At 38.9% G+C, this 16,579-nt stretch overlaps 1 protein-coding gene across 3 annotated transcripts in view; it reads left to right on the top strand.

Moving 5' to 3' along the window:
* Positions 1-16,579, top strand: part of LOC118182769 (fatty-acid amide hydrolase 2-A-like) — a 71,245-nt gene that overhangs the window by 44,707 nt on the left and 9,959 nt on the right. For all 3 annotated transcript variants that reach the window (XM_085827646.1, XM_035352154.2, XM_035352153.2), the window contains exons 4-6: positions 2,550-2,759; positions 2,844-2,963; positions 5,830-5,984. In XM_085827646.1, the coding sequence (XP_085683772.1) occupies positions 2,550-2,759; positions 2,844-2,963; positions 5,830-5,984 (485 nt within the window). The remainder of the gene's footprint in view (positions 1-2,549; positions 2,760-2,843; positions 2,964-5,829; positions 5,985-16,579) is intronic.

Raw genomic sequence — 16,579 nt, 5'->3', positions numbered from 1 at the left:
GTACGATCGTTATCTGCGTTCCAGAGTCTACGATAGCTTCGATTTTCTCAGAGTTAATAAAAATATCTACTTTTTGCAGTGGTTGAACGATGCGTTCTGCGAATTCAGATCGTAGATGGGATGAGTCTACTTTAGCTACGATGGCTTCTTCTTTTGATGTTCTGTTTGAATTTTTTTGAGTTTTGGAATCATCCTTTCCCTTCTTATTTACTGCAGTTTCGTTCTTTCTTCTTTTGTCTTGGCAATCTCTTGCGATGTGTTGATAATTTCCACAAATATAACATTCTTTTCTTCTCGCGTGAGATCTTTCGTGTTTTGGATATTCTTTTCTCATGGGTGGCGGAATATATTTGTCTTGTGCACATGTCGTATCCAGGAATCTCGGTGATCGCTTAATTCCATTTCGAACTTCGCCGAAAGATTTTCCTTTGGCCGTGAAATAAATATCACATTCTGTAGCTAATTCTTGAGGCTTCAGCCATTTATTATATTTATTGGCGTATTGCGACGTGTGCAGCTGTTTCTTCATCTAATGCTTGGAATAATTTATCCGAAATAATTAACTCCTTGAGTGTTTCGAAATCCTTTACTTCTCTTGACTTGCAGTAATAGTCCCATGTAGCTGTTAGTCTTGAAGCGAACTGGATATGCGTTTCGCCGGAATAACGTTTAGTTTTTCTGAAGTTTTCTAAACAGGTTTGAGGAGTAGGTTGATATTCCTTCAGAACAAGAGTTTTCACTTTTTCGTAATTTTGCAGATCTTCCTCCTTTATATAAACAAGAACATTTGAAGCTTTTTCTCCAATTAATTTCAATAATATTTCTGATTTGTATTCTTCAGGAACCTTCTTGTGCTTAAATGCTCTTTCGATAGAATCGAAAAATATATTCCATTCTTCTGCTCTCTTCGGTACTGGTATAGTCAGTGTTTCTACTCCTTTGATCAGCTTGTCCAGTGAAATTTCGGTTTCTCGTTCTGTGTTTTGGATTAAAGGTGTTGGACTTCTACTTCCTTCATTTTGAGTTGCTCGAATCTCCGCTAGTTCTATTTCGTGTTCTCTTTCTGTTCTTATTCTTTCTTCTTCCATTTGCATTCTTTCCATTTCTTCTTTTCTTTTTCTATTCTCCACTGTAGTAATCAGAATTTCTTTCACGAAATCAGCATCTTCGATGTATTCCTTGCTATTCTGGAGTTTGTGTTTCAGTTCTACCAGCTTCAAATCTGGGGATGCTTCTTCGCCAATTTCCAATAGAACTGTTACTAAATCCTCTTTCTTTGCGTTTTTGAACATTTTCTTCTATTTTCCTTTAGAATCAAGCCTTTCAAACTCTCGATTAAATAATTCTCACGTTTCTACTCCCTTTTGCAAATGCGCACTTCTTTCGTTACTTAGGCTTAACATTACGCCTCTTCCGTTTTCAACGCTTTAAGCTTCTAACCTCTCTGGTTTTCTCGAAAGAGAGCGTGTTGTGATGACTTCGTGGTTTAATAAGGCACCATTTAGCAAGACGAAACAAACATTTATTAAATATATAATTCAAAGCATAATATAATAGTTACTCAGAGCAGTACGTCGCTCCCACCGCATAGTACAATCTACTACCTTCCTCTTCCGAGGCTAACATGCAACTCCTAATAAATACATTAACCCTTCTCGAAGAAGAGCTACCCGCGCCAAGCATGCTCTGTTGATCGCCAAACAGTCGCCAGATATCACAGGGACCCAATCGCCAAATCCTGGTGGCGGAGAATCGTGATTCACCACTGTTTTGTATTAGCTGAGAAATGCTTGGCGCCAGAGTGGAATGTTGGCTAATGGCGCATGCGCCGCCGGAATTGGCATTGAAATGTATTCTGTGAGAAACTTGATTTTGTGGTACATTAGAAGTTGCGATTTATATGTTACTCTGTAAGGTGGAACCTAGCGCCTGAGTGTCGCTATGGAAAATAAAGGTATTTAAACTGTGTAATGGAGTTATTTTATTACGATATACAGCTATCGACGGGAAATAGAATTAAGTCAATTCAAGTTTTGTGGTCCGTCGAGCCGGAGTCGAACCAGCGACCTATGGATAACAGGCTGTACTGTAACGTTTTTTAGCTCGGACGCCACTGTAGAGACATTCGATTACTGAGCAGGAGAGATGAAAAATGAGCAACGTTCTTGCCGGGAATCGAACCACGGATCTCTGGAATACACGCCCAGCGTGCACACCACTACACCACGAAGGCACGCTAAGAAGACGGGAGAAATACGTTATAAATTTACTAAAATATTGTAGTTCAGGCAGCTAAAGGCATATATATATTTTAAACGTTAAATTCTCTTCCTCCATATTTCAGAAAAACTTTACTTTACTACTTTACGGACAGGCACAGTACAGCCTTGAAACCCTTTCGGCAATTTCACCTATGTGATATATTTAATGTCAAATGACAAATGCAGTTCTTTTGAAGCTTTAGTCAAATTCTCAATTTAGCATCTCTCACGGTGATCAAGTGCCCTTGTTCAGAATTAATTCTAATGAGATATAAATTCTTTACTTAGGCTTGAAAAGTACAGCATCGTCTAAACTCTTCAAAGACGTTAAAGCCACAGAAGATGCCCCAACAGTGGCCGCAATGAAGAGCGCAGGTGCTATCATTTTGGCAACCACAAATACTCCCGAGATGGGTCTAAATTTAGAGAGCGCTAACAAACTTTGTGGCAGAACTTACAACCCCTATGATACTAGTAGAACCAGTGGAGGAAGTAGTGGTAAGCAGATCAAATTGTTAGGAATTTTTTAATTCCTTGCAGGAGGACAGAGCATTGTCTAAATATAATGTATATTTATTATAGGCGGCGAAAGTGCTCTAATCAGCGCAGGTGGTTCCGTCATTGGCTTGGGAAACGATCTGATAGGTAGTATCAGAATACCCTCTCTTTTCACAGGACTTTTTGGGCATAAGCCGAGCAGAGGTAATTGTGCAACATTTGTAATATACATTATTGATAAAGGCAACTCATTTCTGTATATTAAAATAAAGTCATGAAAATAGCAGAATTCCTTCGATACGTTTTCACTAAATCTTACAATAAATTTGTCAAAATTAATTCTGTCGCTCATTGGTTTTCATTTTCAATGGTTTCATTACATTGATCATAAACATTGATTTTCATAAGGTTTTCAAAAAAAGGTTAGCAGTTTAGCCAAACTGCTAACCTTTTTTTACGTAAAGTTATTGAAATGATGGTTTTGAATTTAATTAATTTAAAGCAGATTTTTTATGTGAAGGATGATTTGAGAGGTCAAAGCACACGTATTTTGATATATTTATTTTGAAAGGAGATAATGGCTTATGATGTTGATTAAGCGGATTGCCAGTGGTCCATCATTGCTGAATTTTAAGTCATCAGCGTGAACTTGACGAAAATGATCGAAAGAGCTCCATTCCATATTTGTGTGAGATAAGTTTTAGTGGGATCTATCGATAATGGATTAAAATCACAGCATTGCCTATGATTTTCTTTGCTGATTTTATCATTCAGAGAAAAAGGTATTTTCATAAGGCCTAAAAATTGAGAAATTAAATTTTCGCTCTTCAAGAAAAGGAAAAAAGTTTAAAAAAGTACTAAAATTGGTGCAACTTTATACAAATAATTATTTAAAAATACAAATTTTAAAAATAAACCCTAAAAAATGGGCAAATTTTATTTGAAAAGAACCTAAATTTCAAAATGTGAAAGGAAGTATCAAGTAAGTTTAATAAAAAAGAGGTATTAATAAATATATATTAAATTCAATTAACATTGAGTAGAGTTTTGAGAGTTAATTTTTTAAAAACTACTCTTACGATTTTTACAAAACTTGGCAGTTTGGCATAATTTGAGTCATAGAATCGAAATATGGAAAATTGGCATGTCATTTTGTTTATTTATTTACCATCAGATGAGCAGCTGCAGCGCCTTTAAGACATTCAGCTTTTATGCTCAACTGATGGAATCATCTACCAACTGTGTTGTTATATATAAAATACAATATAGTTTTAGAATTTTGATGATTACATAATAAAAATTAAATATCACGAAATAAATATATAAATACATAAATAGGTAACAGTGAAATAATAAAATAATAAGATCATACTTAGTGCGGCGGGATTACACCTGTACAACCAATTGTGAAATTCTTGTGCCCCTATCCACCTCTACCTGTACCTATATACTCTGCTCGACATTTAAAATGCAACACCAAGAAGGAGTGGTCAGAAAGTGATGAAATTTGGAAAAAAGACAGAGACAGCAAGCAACAATAAGTGATCTTTATTTCAAAATGATAGTCAGAATACAGAGCGAGAACGGCGTCGGCTCAGTAGGATGTAGGACCACCGCGGACAGCGATGTACGAAGAAACACGTCTAGGCATAGAGTCAATAAGAGTGCGGATGGTGTGCTGAGGGATGGCTCTCCATTCCCTTTCAACAATTTGCCACAGTTCGTCTTCTGAACGAGGCAGGGGCAGAGTCTGCAAACTGCGTCCAATCACATCCCACACATGTTCAATTGGTGACAGTCAGGAGAATAAGGTGGCCAGGGAAGCATCTGTATACCTTGCTGAGCATATTGGCAGATGCGAGCACTCTGTGGTCGGGCGTTATCCTTCTGAAAAATTGCATTAGGCAGCCCCTGAAGGTAGGGGATTGCTACCGGCTGCAGTACATTATCCAAGTATCATTGGGCCGTCATAGTGCCCAGAATACTAACTAGAGGTGCCCTGGAATCGTAGGCAATAGCGCCCCAAACCATTATGCCACGTTGTCGCGCGGTGGGGCGTTCCACAGTTACTGCCGGATTAGATCTGTCTCCACGTCGCCGCCACACACGTATGCGGCGACTGTCACTGGATAAACAGAAGCGTGACTAATCCGAGAACACGACGTTTCGCCATTCTGTCATCCACATCGCTCCAGTCCGGCACCATTCTAAACGTTGGCATCTATGCTGTGGGGTCAATGGCAGTCTTCTTAACGGATGTCGTGAGTGCAGGCCACGTTCAACCAATCGACGGGAAATAGTTCTGGTCGACACGGGAATATCCAGGGTATTTTGCTCATGCTGCAGAATCGCGGTACAAATGACTTACGGGACTGCCACAGCTTGTCGGCAGATGCGTCGATCCACGCGTGCTGACGTCATTCTGGCTGCACCTACACTCCTCCTTCTTCCCACATTTCCTTGTTCCAACCATGTTCGCCATAGCCGATGCACTGTGCTCGCATCCATGTGGGTATCAGGTGCGATTTGACGTAAGGACCAACCCGCACTTCTCAGTCCTATCACCATCCCCTCGTAAAATCGTCTATCTGCTGGAAGTACCTTCGTTGACGGCAGCCTGGCATTCTCTCCTATTACACGTATCCTCCGGGACAAAAACCAACTTTCTTCGATAATTTGTCTGGCAGAAATAACGACAGGAATATTGCCCGTTCTGCACGTTCTTTCCCTTATATCTTACTTCACGTGCGTCGGAGAACGAGACACGTTTCACATCATTCGCATAACTCAGTGACGTCCGTCTACTCAAAAATTTGCATAAATTTCTGACCACTCCTTCTTGGCGTTGCATTTTCAATGTCGAGCAGTGTACATAACATAAATATCAGGTTTTAGATTTTCATTTTGATTTACGATGCACTTAGAAATACAACACAATGGATTTATGCGCAGATGTATCAAAAATAAAACCAAAACATAGTATTGAGCCTTATTTATTGAAATATTAGTTAGATAACTTAAAATTACAAATTTAGATGGAGCATATATAATGTGAACTGATCTCTTCCAGGTATGGTTTCTTCAGAGGGATGTTTTCCAGTACCTAATTCTAAACTTCTAAATTTAGTATCTACTGGTCCCATATGCAGATATGCTGAAGATCTTGTGACAACCATGTCTGTACTCACAGCTCGCAAAGAAATGCTTATTAAATTTGGACAATCTGTAAGTTATTTTTTATTCTTGTTTTCTAATACCAGCTCACGCAAGAATTTTATTATTTTCTATTATAAGTTTAACCTTTCCTGCTAAAATTTCATCCAATAAATACGTAAACATTTTGACCAAGCAAACAGTTTAATAATTAAAAATTTAAATTATAAGTGTAAATATTCAACTGTGAGATATTTGAACTTTGTGATATTTAACTTTCGTTAAATATTTAACAAATCTAGTATTCAACTTTGAGGCAAATTTTTGTCCAACTTTTCCCATGAACTCAGAATACTACAACAGAACACAACAATAACGTATTACCAAATAACTAAAATTTATTATCAACTTTTGCTTGACATACAAAACAAATTAAACACAAATTTACTACCACTGCTTGTGGAAAATATACATTGTAGAGACCTTAGGTATTTTTTGGGGAACCGGAGAGATGAAAAATTAGCAATCGCCTTCACCGGGAATCGAACCACGGACCTCTGGAATACCGGCCCAACGGGCTGACCACTACACCCCGAAGGCATGCTAGTAAGGTGGCAAAAATACCTTATAACATCACGAAAAAGTCAAATTATATAGAAAACAAGTTAAATTTTCTCTTAAACTTGACTCATTAAATTCACTGCGAAAAAAGAGAGAACTGAGGATCCTTCCAGTGACAACTATAAACACAGAGGAGTTCACTTTAGGGTGACGTTTACACATTATACTTTTAAAGAGAGTAAAGATTAAAGTTAAATATCCATTTCCCTAACTTAGATCATTAGCCTGTTTAAAATTCCTTCCTTTTGCATATTCTAGTAGAAGCAGATGAAACAGTAAGAAAATAGAACAAATTTTAACTTGAACAAAAACGATTTAATTAAAATAAACTTTACACCATATGTTCATATGCTCAGCAAAATACCTATAAGTCAAAGTTTACGAAAAAAGAAAAGAAAAGAAAAAAAAGAAAACTTATGGATCAGTAGCTTTAAACAGTTAATCTTTGTATTATATACTTTATGAAGACAAAGAGGGGATGAAGCGAGTTTTGAATTCTTGGAAAATGTAATAGAATTGCTCAATTTATAAATATTTTCTCCCTCTTTACTCCATGCTTTCGTGGCATAACTGAAAAGCACGTCCGGTTAGCAATAGAACTCGAGTCGAGAGAGAATACTGCACAATTTTTACGTCTCTTGCCCCGAAATAAAATGCATAACGATTAACGGACTCTGCAGCTTATTTACTGTAGCATAAATTTTAAATACACTGGTGTGCAAAACTTAAGCAACAATGTAAATTTTAATCAGCTACCCATGAAATTGCAAAAAAAAAAGGGTTCTTGCGATCAGTACAATGAAGACGCAATTCAGTAGAAAGGTCATGCGTATGCAAATGTCAGGAACAAAAAGTCACAGGCGACGTGAGCGTACACAAAACGTGTGCGGTCGGTGCGCTCAACTCAAGACTACAAAATTAGGAAGGACGGAGACGCAATTAAAGACAATCGCTGCAAATACAAGTGAGTTCTTTCGTGAAATATGGTTAGAAGAAATCACCTGGATGAATTCACATGTGGAAGAATGAATGAAAAGCTTGAGGAGGGGCGAGGGGCGTAGTGTGACCAGTGTAGCTGAAGAGTTCGAAATTATTAAAACTGTCGTTTCGCGCGCTTGGAAAGCCGTCCAAATCATAGGTACAGCTGTTAGAAAGGTTATTGGTAGCCGCCCGCAGGTAAACAACAGCAGCAGATGACCGATATATCGCCCTGCAAAAGGCGAAAAGAGCCCGAAGCCAGTCAGCAAGCGCCATAAGTCAGCAATTGTATACAGCAACGGGGCGACAAGTGTCGGGGTTTACTGTGTCCAGACGCCTTCACAAAGGTGGCCTATTCACCCGCCGTCCTGAATGCAGCATCGCTTTGAAAGTTGTCCATCGGCGCCACCGTTTAGAGTGGTGCATCAATAGAGTTGTGTCCTCTTTAAGGATGAGAGTCGTTTTAGAGCCATAAGGACTCTCAATGCCAGTTGATTTGGAGAGATGTCGGGACACGGTTTCATCTCAGTAACATCACGGAAAGAGACCAGTACTGTGGCCTTGGAGTTCTCGTCTGGGGAGGCATTATGCACTAGACCGTCAATCTCGGAACGCCTGCTATTGTTAGCTGGGCGAGTTCAATATACGCAGGCGAGAGGAATAGAAAGGAAAGGTTCCGGAATGGTTTCCAACGGAAGGCTCAGGTGCTGGGCACTTCAGCAGGCTCCTAGGCTGGGACAGCCACATCCTGTGCAGAATTCATTGTAAATAGGCATATCTTTCCTGGCATAACATATTGGAGAATATAATTGAGGAAGAATGAATTTTTCCTCAAGACAATTCAGTGGTCGTTGTATCATGGCATAGGTAAAGATAAGCAATTCCGAACGATAGTCAATTCATGAGCCTTGCGTACATACAAATCGTAAAGTCAGAACGTCCATCAAGAGAGATAAGCGTAACAGTTACTGCTTCGACATCCGGCGCTCAAATGAGTGAGAAACAGGTAGCAGGGCAGGTCCATGGCTGGATGGGAGGAGCTACTGGTCATGTGATCCAATGGGTGTCCTGGAAAGAGAGTGCATTTTCTTGCTCGACAGGCATTGGTAGGGGCAAATTTTAAAGTTTAAACTTGGTTGAAATCCTGAGTACATTTATTTGATATAATAAAAAGTAAGTTATCAAGTTACAATACAATAATGAGAAATAAAGGGATCCTGGACTGAAATAAGTTGGCCTAATTGGAATGCGTTCTGAACTAAGTATTAAAATAAGATATATTGTAACATACAAGGTTTTGGTGAAATGAATTAGTGATTCATATTCTGAAAGACAGATGGCGACACATGAGCGTGTGCTTTTAAGAGTTGCATATGAACGGTGAAGATTTGCAAACCTAAAACAAATATAGAAATACAGAAAAGCAGTACTTAAAACAGTAGATAAAATTAAATTAAGTGCCGGAGAACTGCTCCGGTTTTTTTTTTTTTTTTTTTTTTTTTTTTTTTTTTGTTTGCTTCGCTGGTATAATCATAATTTAGTCTTGGAATAGAGCTGTTGTTGATCTTTTCGATGTTGTTGAAGAATTTTCGTGCTATTTTTGCTATGTGTATACTAATGCTTTCAATATTTAACTCGTTCTGAATAGCCTCGTTCCTGAAGAACCAAGGACTATTGGATATAATCCTCAGCATAACATTTTGGCTTTGCTGAATTTTCAGCATGTGAGTTTTACACACATAACCCCAGACTGGGCAGGCATAGGTGATAATAGGTCGCAGCATGGATCTATATACATGAAGTTTGTTTTGGATAGATAAAACGGAGTTTCGGGCAATTAGGGGGTTGAGTAAAGCTTTAGTACCCCGAAACTTGTTCAAAACAAATGTTATGTGTGGGGCGCAAGTGAGTTTTTGGTCTAAAATGACACCGAGGTATTTGGCTTGCTTGGCCCAGGGAATGTTGACGTCGTACATTTTGAGGGTGATACTTAAGTCAAAAATCCTTTTCTTCGTGAAGTAAACAGCTTCCGACTTCTCAACATTTATCTTGATTTTCTACTTGATCATCCAGGACTCTAATGCATGTATGTGTTCTTGTAGTGTCTGTACGACTGCGGCCATAGACGCAGCTTGGTAGAGGATCGCAGTGTCGTCTGCATAGAGTGCTAGTGTAGTGAGAGGGTTGTGTGGGATGTCGTTCGTATAAATTGAAAATAATGTGGGCGAAAGTAAACTTCCTTGCGGTAAGCCCGTAAGGGTTACTTTCCGTGTAGAGTGAGTGTTGTTATAACGAACGACAAAGTGTCTATCGTATAGATAGGAATTAATGATGTTAATGATGTAATCTGGGAAACCCAGAGTGATTAACTTGTATGTGAGGCCCTGTAGCCATACACAATCAAAGGCTTTCGAAATATCGAGAAAGAGTGCTCCAGTGATGTGTCTTTTTTGGAATCCTTCAGCAGTCATTTCTGTGACTCTGTACAATTGATGAGTTGTAGAGTGTTTGCTCCGGAATCAGTATTGCTGTGGAATAAGAATTTGATTTTCTTCGAGGAATTCTTGGATCCTATTTAAAATAACTGCTTCGGCGATTTTGCTTAAGGTCGACAGTAAACTGATCGGCCTGTAGGAGGAAGCCAGCGTTGAGCCTTTTCCGGGTTTCAGGATCGGTGCGATTATTGCAGTTTTCCAATTGGTTGGAAAGTGATGTAGGCGGAGCATAACGTTCAATAGTTTTGTGAATTTGCATAACATTTTTGCTCCCATTTCCTTGATCATCTTATTACTGATCTTGTCAATACCAGGGCTTTTCCGGTTTATTCTCTTCTCGATATAACTAATAACCTCTGATGGCATAATTAGGGGTGTGTTGTTTGTGTGTGTTTTTGTTTGGAATTGTGTGATGAGTGCCGTAACTGAGTGTTCTGTATGGGGGTTAGAAATGTTGTGAGTGCGAAATTGAGATGCATAGTGATCTGCAATAGACTCAGCTTTCTCAAAATCGGTGTATGCGATCCCGTTGGGGCCATTAATGGGCGGAATATTAGTGTTGCGTCTTTCGAATTTAGATACAGCACTCCACAGTGAGTTATCATCTGTGGATAATGCTTCTAAATGTCTGGCCCAGTCAAGTTGTGCATGTTTTTTCAATAGAGTCCTGACTTGTTGGTTTAATTGATTAAGTAGAATTTTGTCCGTAGGATATCTGAAACGCTGCCATTGCTTACGTATACGGTTTCTGTTTCGGATCAGCTCCCGGATAGCACTGTTCTTGAATCTTCTGTCAGCTCTCATTGCTTTGCTGTTTTTGAGTAAGGCATCTTGAAGCTCATCTGTAAATTCTTCAGTGTAAGCGTCTAACGCATCCCTTGAGTGTATCGTGGTGGTGGGGTACTGAGTGTTGTTTAGAGCTTTGGCATAACCTGTCCAGTTTGTAAAAAGGGCTCTTTTGTGTGGTGTACTGTGGGAGTCGGTAGATATTTCCATCAACACCGGATTGTGGTCTGAAGACAATTCTGTCAGACTTTCGACATAACTCGGGGGGTTGATGTTTTTTAAAATGAAAAATCCATGATTGATGGTCTACCTATCCCACAGTGTGTTGGTTTATCTGGTACTGCCAGGTGAATATTGGCCGCTAGGGCAATGTCGTGTATGACTCGTCCGTATTGATTGATATCCCAGCAGTTCCACTCGCGGTGGTGTGCGTTGAAGTCTCCACCTATGATGACTCGATTGTTAGTATTTAATAGTGTTTGCAAATCTGTCCTGACAGAATTTGTAGGTGAGTGTATAGGAAAATAGGTGGAGATAATAGTGATTGGTCGTGACGTGTTTGGCGTGAGTGTAATAGCTAAGGCTTCTACCGCTAAAAGCTGTGGTAGTGGAGTGACATGATGAGGGATGGAGCGCTTAACTAAGATTAGCAGACCTCCTCGTGCATTTCCTCTGGGTGCAAATCTACATTCAGTAGGCCTGTTCCATCGATGAGTAATATAATTGGAAGCTCTGAAATAATTTTGGGTGCCAAGCATGTGTTCTTGTAGGAGTAAAATATCGGGGGAAACTTCATGTAAAAACTCCTTAAGCTCGTAGGCTTTTTGGAGCAATCCATTTGCGTTCCACGTGATAAGAGTGAGAGGCATATTAGGGTTGCTCTGATACATGATTGTTAATCTAACAATTTCATAAAACATAAATAGCTTATCTACAGGATCAGACAAGGTTTTCAATTTAGGTAAATAATTTTTAAAGTAGTATTCATCAATCTAATATTATTGATTCCAAGAATGCTGTTAAATTCGGCTATGTTTTTCATAAAGTTAAGGAATTCAGAGCCTTGTGGCTTCTCCTGGCTATCCATAACATTTTCTTTTCTTTTACTATTGAAGTTATCATTATGTGTCATATTTAAAATTTTTAAAGCATTGCTTAGATCACTAAGCTTAATATTTTCAGTTGCCTTTGAGTGCATATTTTGTGCAGCAGTAGCCGATTCTGAGGGATTAAAATTAGTATTTTCATTAAAAATATTGTTATGTTTTTTGGCCATATCAGCGTAGGAGATGCCTTTTCTGAGAACGCTGTCCTTTTTTTGTTAGGTGGGTCTATTTCGTGGGAATTTCTCACACCCACGGTATGAGGCTACGTGGTTTTTGAGGCAGTTGGCGCACTTGGGCTCTTCCATCCTTCCTTTGGTCGGGCAATCCATGGTTTTGTGTTCCAGTGAGCACTTAACGCATCGTGGTGTAAAGTGGCAGTTTTCAGAAGAATGGTGCCACTTTTGGCAGTTATAGCACTGTGACACCTGATTCTTTGAAATATATTTCTCGACTGAAACAGCAAAGAGAAGGAGGTCGGTGACTTGGTATATCTCGTCCGCTTTTTCATTTATGATGATTTGGACAAGGAATAAAGGCATGGGAGCTTTGGTTCTTCGTCTTGTAAGTTGTGTAACTTTACTTATTCCGAACCCCTTGTCCGATAAGGCAGTGGCTATATCCTTCGTTTTGTGGTTATAGACAGTCCTCTGAGAACCACTTTGATTGGGCGAGCGTAATTTGTGTTGATGACGTAGTGCTCAAATTTTTTTCCAGGAAAAGAGATGTCAGGATTCTATGGTCGTCTGCAGTGCGTGGTAGGACTTTCAGGAGTTCTCCATTAACCTTTCCCAAAAATTTGGCTTCAGTTTGCAGAGCTAATTCCTTAAGAAAAGCCTCGTGGGTCAATTTTCCGGGATTTACCATTATGGGGGGAATAGCCTGTGATTGGCTGTTGGTCGGCTGCTGCTGCACGGCCTGTCCGTCTGGGTTATTACCAGCATTAACATTTTCATCATTACCAGAATTTTCATTTAACACAGAGTATCGATTTACAGTTTCTAAATTTAATGGTACTTTATCTAATTTTTGCTGCTTAGCAGTTTTTACGGGTAACTTAAAACCATCATTATCTATAATTATGTTACCATGACTAATTTTCCTCTTAGCTTTAACTTCCTCATTTTTCCTTTTCATACTAGAACTAACAGGGGGGACAATGCCTGAAGAGCAAGATAAATTGCACTTACCTCTTATTTCTGCTGCTTGAGCCTGGAGCATGCGTAAGTTCTTCGTCATGATATCCGTTGTGGTATCCGGGTCAGAAACCGCGCGTAGCCGTTGGCATGCTTTAATTGCGGTCTTCACAGCGTCAATTTCCTTTTCCAAATCCATTAGCTTTTCCGTATAATAATCCAGGTTTTCGTTACTATCCGATTGAGGTTACCGGGGAAGTCCAACACAACTCTCCGTGGTGGCAGGTATCTCAGGCGGGACGCTAACGTCCATCTGTATAGTAACTTCGGCAGTAGAGCCCATCTCCGTCGGAGCGCTCATGATGCGCACCTTCACGTTCAAGGATCAAGGACCGAATGGTTTCCAACGGAAATAAGATCGTGGAATGGCTTTCAGTGGGTACGAGGGAAAAAGGGATATGTTCGTTGACTTATTCCCGAACCGTGGGAGGAGTTTCACTGCTTATTTTTATGCTCCAGGTTTTATTGAATATTTTGTTTAAAGAAAGATTAATTTTTATCAATTTATGAAACAAAAAAAAAATATTTCGTAGAGAAATACGTGTTTGCAATGTAAAATTGTATGCTTATTTAAAATTTGCTTAAAGGCATAACGTTTTGGCGAAATTACATAATTTTGTTTATTCCAACGAAATTTAATATTTATTAGAACTCTTCTTAAGGTTCTTAAGGTAACAGAGTATTACATGAAGTTACAATAAGTAACTGTAAAGTTCTTATTTACTTAAGGTATTGTAGAAAATTGTAACTTTAAAAAAAAGGGCAGACAATCAATAAGAATAATAAATAATATACTTACTAACGAAACGCTAGCTACCCTCACAAAGCAGGAGCCCGTTCAATAGTAGGCGCTCAATCCCGGAACGACTGAAATTCCCTATACTAAAAATCCCTTTTCCTTTCTCCTCTTAGCTCATCTCTACTTTCACGTACCATACCTACAAATCTTGGACTCTTCCTCCACCAAACAATAGAATTCGTTCCGGGATTGAGCGCCTAAGGCATTATGCTGAACGGACGGACAGAGCTCCACGGTTTCGACAGAAGTTCTGTAACCGGAGATCGCTATTGTCAGGAGGCGATCTTTCACCATGTGTGTCTGTTCTGAGGTGTCATTGGAGCAGACGTTATTTTTATGGATGACAATGCACGGCCACACCGGACTCCTGCTATTCAGAAGCTAGTGGGGAGTGAAATTATCACTTGAATGGTTTAGCCAGCGTACTTCCCTTATTTAAATCCCATACAACATGTGTGGAATGCTTTGGGGATACGCCTTGCGGCACGATTACATCCTACGGGGAACACCCAACAGCAGAAACAGATGCTGATTGAGGAATGAGCATTCTTACCTCAAAACCTGTTGGACAATCTGGTGCTAAGAATGGAGAGACGGTACGAAGCAACCATTGCAGTAAGGGGAGGTCATATCCCATACTAAGCAACATCTGGTTGTTGTTCTTCCTCTTGTAGACAATCATGTGTACTATGAGTTCAATAAAGCCTTTCTTGTTTGATTCCATACAGTATACATCGCATTCATTTTTGCGCAACTATGCTTTCGTCATCGTTTAAATACAAAATGCTGTCTCTCACTTCTGCATTTCATGTCTCTCAGACGATATCTCGTGGAGCTATGGCTAAAAGAACACGTGTTGCTGAAGATTTGCACACCAGTGTATTTGGGAAGGAAGAGAAGATTTGTTTACAAAATTAGAAAATATGTAATGAGTGGTTAAAAATATAAGAAAATTTTCCTATCGCTTTAGAGAAAGGCAAAAATTTGCACATATTTCAATAGATACGAGACTGACATATGTAAGATTCTCACCTGTGTACTTTTAAGTTACAGTTGGAGTTAATCAGTTGGAATCTTAAGAACTGGTAAGCGAATAATCGCTTGAGTTCGTGAGACAGAAAATGAAACTTGGGAAGGGTTAAATATCCTTTATCATTCCAAATTAAATTCACAGGACTCCTTCTTGGAGTTTTACAATAAAGCTTCTACTCGGGCTTGAACTCAGGAACTAAGAAATTAAACTTTACTAATCTTAACTAAAAAGATATGGCTGAAGCTTTCAAGATTCTAACAGAGTTTGCCCTTAACGCTAAATAACGGCGAAGCTATCAAAGGCCTTAAGTACGGCCGAGCGTAATAATAGCTTAAGAGAGAGTAGCTTAAAAAGGCGGATTCGCTCTAGTCAGAATCACTCGTTCTCTCTCACGAAGTCAGTAGAACTTCACAGTTAAATATTTCTCCTCATTTGCATTCAACCGCGAATCTAAAAATACGTTCTGGCCGGAAGCTGTAGGCTTGAAATTAAGAAAAGATAAGATAGTAACTTTAATTCAAAATTTAACTGTTAGATAAATTAACATAATCCTTACACATATGTATGGATAACGGTCTGAGGTTTGTTTGGGATTTAATCATTTACTAAACTACGAGCTAAAGAACCATAGAATGAAAATTAGAAAAAATTTCATTTGTGGATCTAATCAAAGAAGATCAAAACCAATGACTACAGGCTGAAGCAAAGTCGGCACTATATAAGCATATTTATGTATTGCCGGGCCATGCTAACTGCTAAGTTTCGATAGAATTCCGATGGAGAACACCCCGAACAATTTTGTAAAATTCGAGAAAATAATACAACCCAGCGCAGGTACATATAGGTAAAAAATACTTTTATAATGAACTGAAATAATATTATTTGATTTAACAGTTTTAACTTGAGAAATCCGAAGATGAAGAATCCTTAAATTTATAGTAATGTGAGTCTTCTGTTCGGTTCTGCTTTAAGACTTTCATGGGCTCTAAGCTCCTAAAAGCTTTTAGTGCCCATAACATGTAATTATGATATTTTCTTTCCGTTTTTTTCTCACTCGGTCCTGGTTTAGTTGCAACATACATTTCATGGTAAAATTGGTAATGAGAAAATTTGGGGTGTTCTCTTTCCTGAGTCCCTAAGTACCTTTTTGCGGTGCCCCTTTTCCTTAATGGCCTAAGCATGTGCTTGGTGTGCCCTTTTCTGAGTCTCCAAGTACCTTTTTCTGACGCATTTCTTCCTTGATGGCCTAAGCATGTGCTTGGTGTTCCCTTTCCTGAGTCCCTAAGTACCTTTTTGTGTTCTCCTTTTTCTTTGATGGCCTAAGCATGTGCTTTTTTGCTTAATGGATAATCCAGCTCTGCTTCTGTTACAGTTCTTGCATCAGTACCAGCAGTTTTGTTCATAACGACTTAACACTATCAACTTTAATGTATTCGGATAGTAGTAAATTTTATATAACGTGGTTTTCAATTTTAAATTAAGGTTAGAATGGATTTTTATAATGATTGATTTATAGCTGAAGTTGTTTACTTCAATAGTATGAACAGTATTGTCACCTTGGGGGCTTTTCAACTCGATAGTTCGATTTTTCGAATAGTCTGGCATTTACAGGTGTAACTGAGTGACTGTCCCATTTTTCAATGGTTTCTGCTAGAA

The sequence above is a fragment of the Stegodyphus dumicola genome, chromosome 12, assembly GCF_044657685.1.
Source record: "Stegodyphus dumicola isolate Sdum_Otavi_A_Nest chromosome 12, ASM4465768v1".
NCBI classification, from domain to species: Eukaryota; Metazoa; Arthropoda; class Arachnida; order Araneae; family Eresidae; genus Stegodyphus; species Stegodyphus dumicola.
The sequence above is the reverse complement of the archived record's forward strand: the minus strand, read 5'-3'. Positions and strand labels throughout refer to the sequence as shown.